At 35.7% G+C, this 12321-nt stretch overlaps 1 protein-coding gene across 1 annotated transcript; it reads left to right on the forward strand.

The window, feature by feature from the left end:
• Positions 1-215: 215 nt before the first annotated feature.
• On the forward strand, positions 216-6288 carry LOC115978770 (phosphate transporter PHO1 homolog 1). The gene is made up of 14 exons (XM_031100619.1): positions 216-548; positions 640-940; positions 1266-1686; positions 1832-1880; positions 1981-2052; positions 2372-2501; positions 3569-3698; positions 3895-4144; positions 4246-4350; positions 4543-4587; positions 4694-4840; positions 4979-5260; positions 5657-5793; positions 5936-6288. The coding sequence occupies exons 1-14, from the start codon at positions 234-236 to the stop codon at positions 6024-6026; spliced, it is 2475 nt and encodes an 824-aa protein (XP_030956479.1). The 5' UTR covers positions 216-233; the 3' UTR covers positions 6027-6288.
• The last annotated feature ends 6033 nt before the right edge of the window (positions 6289-12321 follow it).

A 12321-nucleotide genomic window follows, 5' to 3' on the forward strand; every position in this document is an offset into this window, starting at 1 on the left:
AAATTCTTATAATATGAATATGTTTTGGCCGAGAAGTTTGTTCATTTTTCCGGCGAACCTGACCTCCATGAGTCTGTAGCCTTCAAGTGGGGGGATATAGGACAGTATAAGTGCTAAGGATATTTTAGAATGTGCTGTCGAGCATCAGTACTAGCGAATCTATCAGTTTCCTTACTCCCCCTTTTCCATCCCATAAATAATGTCATCATGGCCTTCCATTGAAACACACTCACATGCCTACTACACATCAAACACAACCACTCACTTTTCTCTCTGAAATCAAGGCACAGATAGAGAACAACAAGATGGTGAAGTTCTCTAAGCAGTTTGAGGGTCAGCTTGTGCCTGAATGGAAAGAAGCTTTTGTTGATTATTGGCAACTCAAAAAAGACCTCAAAAAAATCCATCTCCTTAACACCACTACTGACAACAACACCAACACACCCACCAAGCAACGAACTAACTCTATACCCAATACCCTCTTCTCCAACTTTAGGAAAAGGTTCTCTTTATTTGGCCATCAACATAAAGACCATGGAGCAATTCAAGTATATATATATCACTTCTTTTCTTGAACAATATATACTCTGTTTTTTTGACTAATATGTGTATGGACTAATGTGGTCTACCAACTATCAGGTTCATAAGAAACTTGCATCTTCAGCTAGTAAGGGCGATATGTATGAGACTGAACTGCTTGAGCAGTTTGCGGATACTGATGCTACCAAAGAATTTTTTGCATGTTTGGACCACCAACTTAACAAAGTGAATCAGTTCTTCAGAGACAAGGAGGCCGAGTTCATGGAAAGAGGGGAAAGTTTGAAGAAACAAATGGAGATCCTGATTGAGGTCAAAACAGTATTCAAGAAACAACGGGGCAAAGGAGCTATAGCTGAAGAATCCAAGGAGGATCCGTCTATTTCATGCACCATTACATGTGGTACATAACAATCAACTCTGTCTCTTTCAATTGCAATCAAATAAAATGAGAAACCAATGTGTTTCAACTTTGACTTGTGGTATAACCAATTCAAAGGGATTCTCAAATGATGTAAATACGTGTCACATCTTTTAAAATTAGTCCATATGCATACATCAATTACACGTACATTTTGCGCACACTCATACATATACAACCCACATTTCTGTATTGTTTGTAGTAATTTGAAACAACAAAAGTTCTATTTTGAACAACTAGTACAAGATTTTTCATTCTTCCTTGCAAGGAAATGTGTAATTTTGTCTCACAATTTTTTTTGTTACAGAAGAGGACTCTGTTAAGGATAGAACAGAACAAGACCAGCCACAAGAGAACAACATAGATGACACCGGAAAAAATGATGAGCCATTCACAGACTCTCTTAGCTCAGAATCATCAGATGATGTGGGGAATTCGCTGATGCAGATGAGAAGAGAAGATGGGAAAATGAGGACACTCTCAGGACGTATTTTCAATTGCCAAGGAAAGAACTTAAGGATTAACATTCCTCTGACAACGCCCACTCGTACCTTCTCGGCACTTAGTTATATAGTGTGGGAGGATTTGATGAATCCTTCTTCAAAAAAATGCGGTCCAGAAGGCCGTAAGCTACAGGTTAACAGAACAAAGTTGCATCATGCAGAGAAGATGATTAGAGGAGCTTATGTTGAGCTCTATAAAGGGTTAGGCTATCTCAAAACTTACAGGTATAATACACTAATTAACCTCTATGTCCAAGAATATTAAACAAGTCCTTAAAAGATAAAAAATGAAAAGAAAAAAATCATAGTTATACTGTTTTTAATTTCAGTGAAGATCTTACGTGTTATCCACAACAAAAATGATTTTCAGGACCCTGAACATGCTTGCATTTATGAAGATATTGAAGAAGTTTGACAAAGTAAGTAAATTGGTGACTACGTATAGTTTCTTTTGAGTCTTTCATTTTGGTTGACATATGTGAAAGGAAAAAAAAAAAACCAATTTTTGAAATTTTTCAGGTTACTGGAAAACAAGTTCTTCCAATTTATCACAAAGAGGTTGAGAGATCCTATTTCAACAGCTCAGACAAGGTAAAGCAATAAAGCCGAAATAAAAGACTAGCTAGCTAGCAACTGAAATATCTAAAGCCTATCATCCATCATGATTTCTATGGTACAGAACAAATTTGCATGATATTATGATTGGATGTGAAAGTGTTGGCCACCAAACATCCTTTCAGCTGAAAATTTTTTTGCCGACAATCTAAAGTGGCCATTGATCCTATTATCCATGTCTGCACCACAGATCACGTAAATCAAACTTAGATATGCCTGTCTGACACTTATGATTCGAGAACAACTATGTGATTGTGAAGTAGTTTAATTTGCTTATTAGACTCAGAAATGACAGGTGATGAACTTAGCAGACGAAGTTGAGGAGCTATTTATCAAGCACTTTGCTGATGAAGACCGAAGAAAGGCCATGAAATATCTTAAACCACTACAGCGTAAAGACTCACATGCTGTTACCTTCTTCATTGGTGAGTTCCTACCCAAATTCTTAGATTAAAAAACAGAAACCCAGATAACATTTGTTAATTTAAGTGACATTAAATATATCTAAAAATTATCAATGATTCAGTGGAGAGCTTTATTTAAGCTCTTTCACTTTGTAACCAAATAATACTACTAGAATTTAAATCAAACCGAAGTATAGATGGGCCCATTAGGCCACTAAGCCTTTTCCAATGAAGAGCTGTGGCTAGTCCACTTTTTTGGGTGGATGATAAAGCACAGGTCAGGTCCCATGCTACGCCATTGTTAAGTTTGAGACAAAGATGACTGAAATAATATTGAACCTTAAAAAGTCCATCAACACCCTGAGGGCAGCCCTAGTTAGTTTCCTGAGTGTAGTACCTAGTGTGTTGCATGGACACCAAGAAATACGTCTTAAGTACCCATTTATGACGTATTACTTGGACACTAGGACTCCATGACTCTATTTCTATGAAACGTCATTAACTTTCTTTTAATCATTCAAATGTCAATTATTGTAATCCACCATAGGTTTTGCACTATGGCAGTGCACACATAAAGTTTGTCCTAAAGTGAGCAGCTTTACATGATCAGTTGACCACGCTGGTGAGTTGTTTGGTCTAGTCATTCACGATCCTTGCTTAGCAAAAAAATATAGATAAATAAATGAATATATATATATATATATATAAACAATATAAATTTATAACCATTGTAAAGATCTATTGTTGAAAACCAATAATCCGTACTTGAATAAACATTCTTGTATTAATTAAATCCAAATCTATAGCAGATTAAGATAAAAAAAATTCATAACCTTTGCACACTTTTGGTGTAATGGTCACTTCAAAAGTACGACTTCTTATGAGATTGGGGGACAAGAGTCAAGAGTTCAAGTTTTCAGAAGAGAGTTTCACACACATACATTTAACTAGGTTAGAGTAGGATTTCTATCATCAAATAAAAAATAAAATAAAATCCATGTATGACTCAAAATTGATACAATTTTAACCTAATCTCTTCTTCTTTTTATTTTTTAGATTAATAAACTAATCTCTTCATATATAATCAGGGTTATTCACTGGATGCTTCTTAGCGCTATTTGCTGGATATGTCATCGTGGCTCATATAATGGATGTGTATGGACGGCCGAAGCCACCTTCAGACTCAGTTTATATGGAAACAGCCTATCCTGTACTAAGGCAAGTATTTGTACAATGTTTTTTTGTTTAAAGGACAATTAAATTTAACTATTTGGTTTATTGATAAATGCAACCACATGGTTGATTTTGATAGGAGAAATTAAGGTACAACTACCCAAGTTTTACTCTATACAAAATTCACCAGATTTGCATAATGTGTAAAACGTGGCTAACAAAACAAACTTATTAATTGCAGCATGTTCAGCCTACTGTTTTTACACTGCTTTCTGTATGGCTGCAACATTTTTGCTTGGAGAAAGGCTCGTATAAACTATAGCTTCATATTTGAGCTAAGCCCCACCAGGGAACTTAAGTACAGAGATGTGTTCTTAATATGTACCACCTCGATGACTGCTGTAATTGGGGTCATGTTTGCTCATTTATCACTAATTACCAAAGGGTATACTTCCGCTGAAGTCCAAGCTATCCCCGGTCTCCTCGTATTGGTAATTTCTTGATCCAAATGCATAGTAGAATAGGCCTTTATCTGTTCAATAGCTTTTCTTAAAGATTGCAAATTTTGAATTGATCTTGTCATGTGTGTCAGATCTTCTTGCTAGTACTTGTGTGCCCCTTCAATATCATCTATCGATCAAGCCGTTATCGTTTCCTTCGTGTGATAAGGAACATCATTTTATCACCTCTCTACAAGGTACTGCGTTGCTTGCAACATTCCATCATCATTATATTAAAATAAGATCGTTCTGATATGCTTTTACTGTTATCCATTGAATTGAAATCAATTGCAATTATGATCCTTAGGAGCTAAAATAGCTGTAACCCATTATATTTATACCCAAAAAAAAAAAAAAATCACCTAATTCATTTATCTTATGGTCTGCAGGTTGTAATGCTGGACTTCTTCATGGCTGATCAACTTTGTAGTCAGGTTGGTTTAGGCACTAAATAAGAAATAACTCATGAAAAACTAAATACTCATAAGATGTCTTAAACCTTACAGATGACTAATAAAATAACTATATTGTTTTGAACAGATCCCAATGCTCAGAAATCTTGAATCTGTGGCATGTTACTACATAACACGGAGCTATAAAACTGAGGACTATGGGTATTGCAACAAGAATTACCGGGATCTTGCTTATGCAGTTTCCTTTCTACCATATTATTGGAGGGCAATGCAGGTACATTCTATCCCCTCTCCATCTCATTCCCTAAATTAGTACCTCGATTACCAAGTGTATCAAATGTTACATCAATCTCCTTTTCTCAAAAATATTAAATTGAAATTGATAGAATATTCCACTTAATTGGACTTGCAGTGTGCTAGGCGGTGGTTTGATGAGGGAGAGACAAGCCACCTTATCAATCTAGGTAAATATGTATCAGCAATGTTAGCAGCTGGAGCCAAGGTGGCCTTTGAGAAAGAAAAGGAGGGTGCTGGATGGCTCTGTCTTGTTGTGGTCGTGTCCAGTTCTGCAACAGTGTACCAATTGTATTGGGACTTTGTAAAAGACTGGGGTTTGCTCCAAATGAATTCCAAGAACCCCTGGCTTAGGAATGAATTAATGCTTCGACGAAAGATCATTTACTACTTCGCCATGGTATATGCTGTGGCCCTTTTTTCTCTTTAAATTAGGACATTTTAGCAAGTCTATGGGCCATTGGCATATAATTGACAACTTCAACTCCTTGACATAAGCACCTACCAAGTGATTCTTATCGGACAATCAACTTGGCTATTTGTTATGATCAGGATAAAATATCACAAAGTGGACAATGAACATATTCTTAACATAAAAAACAGATAATGCCATTTTACAATCTCAAGTAAGATTCTCACTCTAGTCCACCCAAAACAAGATAGGAACAAAAAATGAAAGGTTGTCTGAGATTTAATAAGCACTCTTATCAACAATTTTGATTTCTTTTTGGGTTAAAAATGTAGGCCCTTCATTTTCAAAGCCATATCTAAGTGAAAACTTTGGTATGCCATGCAGGGATTGAATCTTATTCTCAGGCTTGCTTGGTTGCAAACTGTTCTCCATTACAAATTTCAACAAGTTGACGACGGAGTCACTGCTCTATTTTTAGCAGCCCTTGAGGTCATTAGGAGGGGGCTGTGGAATTTTTTCAGGTAATATGACATTCTGGGATTCGTTAAATCATGTGTTTCAGCTACACTAATAGTGCAGAATAACCTTAAAATTGAAATCATTAAAACTTATATATCCTTTTCAATGCTGATCTAATGAAGAAGAAATGTTCCAATGGTCCAGGTTGGAGAATGAGCATCTAAATAATGCAGGCCACTTCAGGGCAGTCAAGACAGTACCACTTCCTTTTCACGAAGTGGATGAGGAAGATTGATGCCAATTGGTAACAGTAGCTTATGGAATTCTATTCAGGATCATAAATGTTTTTCGGACAAATACGCCCGAGAGGAACCTTGTTGTAGTCTACTCACCCAACCAACCCAAGTTGATGTAAAAACACAACAACTTTCTTCATATTGTTCATTGTTTGTTGGGAACAAGGTTCATACTTGTATACAAAATTTTTATTCAACAATGAAGAGAAAAGTAATGCAAAAGGCGCAATTGTGTTATTACCTAGTTGACGCCTTGACCGACTTGTTACACATTTTTGTTTTTCTCTTTACTGACATTCTGCCCTGCTTTCTTACTCACCCAACAACAACACCACCACCAACAAAAAGATGTACTGCCTTGCTTGAAACAGCCCCGCTTTGTGGCCCTTGTGGGGACATTTTTGTTACCCTGCTACTACTAATACAGCTGTGCAACTAATTTCCATCACAAATGGTTACACTGTATGCTTATAAAAGATGTGAATTGCAAGAAAAAGAAAGTTGAGGTCTGTTCCTACTTCCTACTTTTTAATGGAAGCTCCAACAAAGGATTAAGCTACTTTATTCTAATTTTAAATTATCTCACATTAAATTTTAAATGTACTCTGCTTTTGTATCAAGTGTTCTAAATTGGTATTCCAAAATTTATCATTAACTCGATACAACTCCATTGAAAAATTTTGTTGCCAATACCGTCTCTCATAAGACTAACTGCTTTTTCAGTAGACTTTGTTAATAACTGTGACCACCACATGAAGTGGGAGTTCCACTTAGCCATAAGATTAAAGTATATAATCGACAGCATTTTCCACCATCAGATTTTCCTGTGATAAATGATAGCTTTTGATAACATATTTTCCTTATGAAACAGCGATAGAAGGAGTCAATCAGCCAATGAAAGAGAGATCATCAAAGAAAGACTATTCTTGACTATTTTTATTTAAAATGAACCAAGGATATGAATGACCAAAATTTATAAAAATACTAGTAGTAGACTTGTGCTATGCGTGGAAAATATAGATCTAGTTATTTATGGGAAAAACAATGAGTTTTGATGAGAAAAATACAGATCTGATTTTTGGATAGAAAGATTATGAATGTTTGAATAAGAAAAATACAGATCTGGTTTTTGGATAGAAAAACTATGAATTTTGAATGAGCAAAATACAAATCTATATTTTAGATGTGAAAACAATGAGTTTTGAATGAGAAAAATATAGATCTGGTTTTAGATGTGAAAAACAATGAGTCTTGAATAAGAAAAATAGAGATTTGGTTTTAGATGTAATTATATATATATATATATATATATATATAGATCTAACTTCATATGTGAAAGCAATGAATTTTTAATGAGAAAATAATAGATCTGAAACCTTTAATAACAAGCAATCATAGATCTAAGATTAACATTTATGAACAACCCTAGATCTACATATTTGATCATGTGGACCGACAACACATCATATATTAACCATGAGAATCAAAATCTAAAGAAAATCATGCAAGAGACTAGGATCTACATATTATCATAGAATCTCAAAATCTAACATGCATTCTACTAAAGGATTTCTTTGGAAACTGAAGAGAAAATGATCGCTCTTCTTTTGATACCATTTCAAGGAGAAACAAGAGTCTTACATAAAGGTTGGGTTGACCCAACTGCAGTGAATTGGCATTCTAACTGCCAAATTAGCTAGGTAACTAATATTACAAAGAACTATCTTGGACACAAAAACAGAGTGATAAGTTAGGCCATTCTTATGTAAATGAGTCAAATCTGCCATTAGAGTCCTTTCCTTCCAACTGGGAGCTATTTCCTTGTTGGTAACTTGAACCGATCTTCTACTATCACTAAGAAAAAAAAAAATTGATTGAATCCAAGGCTCCTAGCTTTTATAGCTACTTCCACCATTGCTTCTTGGATGGCATTGGGAATTGTCTCAGTTGCATAGCTTGAAACACCTTGGACGATGATGTTTCCTTGCATATTTTTGGCTTCATAAACAAAACCACATCTCCTAGCTTTCTTCTTCCTTGCTCCAGAAACTTGGATGATCAACTGCCAAGGACCTCCAAATCTCTATTGAGGTCGATGCTAATCTGCAGATATATGGGAAGAAAGAGAGCAACTACTAAAAGCTTCTTGGTACCTGCAAGTTAGAAATTAAGCAGTTAGAATAACTTCCAAAGGGTTAGGGTTTTTTCCTTCATGGATCACCAGGTTTCTATGAGTCCAAATTGTATAGAGAGTAGTAAAAACTACTTGCAAATAATGCATCATGTCTTGGTCCATTCTTTTATGTTTGAGTAGAATAGTTCCAATCCACTATTGAATGTAGGTGTTATGAAGATCCGTGGTATGAACTGCTATGGGTGCCACGTGTGGTTTGGGGAGTACGCCTCGGCTGAATGGACCGAGGCAAAGAAGATGATTGCCACCTAGTTTTATGTTCTAGGAACCATGAATATAGCGCCCTTACGTGGAAGGACTTAATCTTACTACCAGAGTATGAGTTTGGAGTTTAGGTACAGTCTTGGGAAGGTGTTAAACACCCAAGATCGCCTGACCCATGGATAAGCTTCCACTCATTGTGTCTCACGTCTTAATCCTATTAAAGGCACATTCAACATTGCATCTTAAACACACACACACACACACACATACTAATATACATCTAAGCATACAACATGGTATTTCATCCCAAACCCTAACATACATCTATCATGGAAAACATATAAAACCTAGCACACATCTACCATACATATCAACCATCACAAACCCTAGCATGTTCCTATCAAAAGCATCTCATCTCATATGGCATCATATCATGGTCAAGGTAGAACATAGGCATGGTAGCAAGCAAGCATACATCATATCCAAGGTAGCAAACAAATCGTGGAATAATCAAACAAACATGTTATTGCATTTCATTATTGAGGAAAAAGACAAACAAACAAACCTCATCCATGTTCATTGTCCAAAAAGATCATATTCAAATCAATGCATGCTCATGTGAACGCATGACTTACCTTACTTACCTTACTGCATCTCAAAACTTATGCATCAATGAATGGACATATGAATGCATGTTCATGGTATTAAAACAAGAAGAGGAAAGAAAAGCCTAATCTAGTATGTTAAAGAAAAACAAAAAATTAAATAGAGGAACAGAGACTTAAAAAGCATAAAAAGGGACAAAATAGGGGCCTATGATATGAAAAAGACAAAGAAACAAAAGCAAAAAACCTAAATTAGAGTTTTTGGGCACATGTATGCGTGCACATACATAGGCCTGTGTGCGCAGGCCAGTTGTATGCGTACGCATACTATAAGCCTGCGTATGCATACATAAACATGCATACTAGACACACTTGAAGAACCCTAGCCTAGAAACTCAGAAACATATAAAGTAGAGTAGAACTTTAAAACAACAAATCTAGCAACCTAACATGCTTTTAAACCAAAAACAACAAAACCTAAACTAAACAAACATATCTAAACACAAATAAAGAAAATAAACAAGATTAAAACAAGATTAAAAGCAAAAAAGAAAGAAAATAGGTTAGAACATATACGTCATAACAGAAAGCAGGGCTTGATTATGACTACTCCCTTAGTCAAATCTATACACAACCAAACAAAAATGATTAATAAATTTCAAAATTCGAGGATCAAGACCAGAAAAGGTCCCAATCAAAATAAAATTGATTTGAGTATGTTTTGAGAAAAACTCCCTCTTTGATTCACTATTTCAAGCAAATCTTAGGTTTTCTTTTAGGCTTTTCTGTGTGTTCTTGAAAAGGTGTCATGTATGGCTTTATATAATGAGAAAATAGGGGTTTGGAATGACTCCCAAACGATGTAGGATTCGTTCCAAACCTCAACATTAATGCAAAAAAACTTTTCATTCATAGTTTCTGGAACCCTAGCTGCATGTGCAGGTCCGTGGCTACATACATATGCATCAGACCTACATATGCAAGTTCTTACCTGTGTACACAGGCCAAGGGTTTTCCTAGCCTTTTATTTTCCAAAAGTAAATTTATTTGCTCATAAAAAGTTATATTTTCCATTTTAACATCTCTCAAGTCAATTTGTAATCTAATTAGGCTCTAAACCAACTTTAGGCCTTAGAATTTTAGCATCATTGGGGAATGGGGGCCTAAGTCGCAAGGGGTACAAAATGTGGTGTCTACATATGCCCCTCTTTTGATTTGTGAGCTTCACTAACGGAATGAAAAGAATAAGAGACAGAACATTTTGTTTTGACATATGGCTTGGGCCCAACCCATACACATAGCACACGAGCAATGATAGGTTCACTATCCTAGAACCTGTTTTGCTAATTGCAAGCAAAAGACGAGTGACTCACTATCCTAAAGTCACTAAAAAAAAAAAAAAAAAAAAAAAAAAAAAAAAAAAAAAAAAAAAAAACAAAGCCAATAGCTGCAACCACCAACCAAACAAACAAGGTGCTTTTACGAGCTTAAAAGGATACATCTTTGTGGTGTCCATCTGGGGCACTTTCCTCAAACTTCTTCGGGTGGCTTGCGCCTCTGGATAAAACTTGTCTTCTTTATCACTATCTCTACCTCTTCTGGTGAGGCTTGTACCTCAGGGTGACCTTGGTCTCTGTCTCTATCTCTACCTCTTCTATTGTGCCTAAATATTTAGTTCCCTCAGGATATGTGCACAAGTTCTATATGATATGCCTACATGTTCAATTCTCGGAGAATATGTGCACAAATTCTATGTTGTGACTTGATTGACAAGTGCGTGGCCCATGCTTACATGTTCAATTCCCATGGGATATGTGCACGAGTGGCCTTGTTGTTCTGGCTCATGAGGGAGTCTCGGGTGAAAGATCCACTAGGGATGATGAACGACTCACTAGGAAGTATGATTTGGTAAAAAGTGTGTTGATGACTCACAAGGGAGTCTTCTTTATATGTAGTTCACTGGGGAAGATAATTTTTTGAGAAGTTTAGAGGTGAGGAAACGTTTGGTAATGTGTGACCCATTAGGGAAATTTCTTCTTCTCCTTCATGGCTCACTAGGGAACTTGTGCTGATTTCACTCGTGATGGGGTTTTATCAACTCCCTGGGGAATATTTTCTTCATAACTTACAAGGGGGTTGCCTTGGTGTTTTGGACTTGTGTGGGGGCACTTCCATGATACTGTGCTTTACTGAGGATTTTTTTGATAGTTTGAACTCACGGGGAGCTTTCTCGGTGACTTATTCTGGACACTTTATTTTGTACTCAATTAATAAACTTTAGTCCCCAGTCCCAATGATGAGCTTGACATGTTTAAAAAAAAGTTAATTGAAGTTATTTTGATAGTTTGGAAGTAATCACAACTCAAAAGTGCTCAAATCACTTTGAAAATAGCAATGAAAAATGACCTTTGCTCATTGTTTTGACCATAACTTTTGATCCACAACTAATGTTTGAGTGACATTTGTTTCATTACAGAGTAGACATCTTGGGCTTCAATTCAAACACAAATTTTGCCTAATTTGGGTCAATATTGAGTGAGGCCGTTTGAAGTTGGGCCATCAGAGTTGTCAAAAATAGGATTTCTAGGGATGCATGCGTATGCGGGGAGCATGCATGTTTATGTAGGTTCAAACCTATGTTCACAAGCCACTTTCCAAAGGCCCAAAAATTCATGATTTAGGGCCCAAAGCCTCCCTCTTTAATGGCACCTGGCCCTTAGACCCTTTGGAACGTCTAAAACCCTAAAAATAAGGTTGAAAACCCTAGTTTAAACCTGCAAATACATTCTTATGCCTACAAACTCAAACTCTAGCTAGAGAGAGTTTATTTTTGCCTCCATCTTCTCTAAAAACTCTATTTCATCTTCTCTAAACTCACACATAGACCTAATTACTTTTTTTTTCAATCATTAAAAAAAAAACCCTCTCTTTAGTTAGTTTTAAGGCAGAAACTTGTTCTCAATTGGATTTCTCAAAACTTTTTCAAAACTAATCTTATTTTTGAGTTGTGATTAACTATAAACTATTGAAATCTTCTATTCACCTTGATATCTCATTGAATCTTGTTGTATAGGCATTGAGGGGCTAATTAAATATCAATGAAATATGTATTCTATAGCAAGGTGAGTCTCTTTTCAAGGCTTTTCCTTGATTTGTTTCTTTTATAATTTGTGTTTTTTTTTTTGTTCTTAGTTAATTTATATGTTATTCATGCTTAGAAATAAGTTTTGTTTTTATTTTATTTTTTGTCTCATCATGTTTTGATTGGAAAGTTGATATGATTTGATATAA

This window comes from Quercus lobata, chromosome 3 (assembly GCF_001633185.2).
Source record: "Quercus lobata isolate SW786 chromosome 3, ValleyOak3.0 Primary Assembly, whole genome shotgun sequence".
NCBI lineage: Eukaryota > Viridiplantae > Streptophyta > Magnoliopsida > Fagales > Fagaceae > Quercus > Quercus lobata.

Bases quoted from the DNA above. Each gene is read 5' to 3' on its own strand.
- LOC115978770 (XM_031100619.1), top strand. From the start codon at position 234: ATGCCTACTACACATCAAACACAACCACTCACTTTTCTCTCTGAAATC. The intron at 1,881-1,980 runs GTAAGTAAATTG...GAAATTTTTCAG, and splicing joins TATTGAAGAAGTTTGACAAA to GTTACTGGAAAACAAGTTCT. The intron at 5,794-5,935 runs GTAATATGACAT...CCAATGGTCCAG, and splicing joins GGGCTGTGGAATTTTTTCAG to GTTGGAGAATGAGCATCTAA.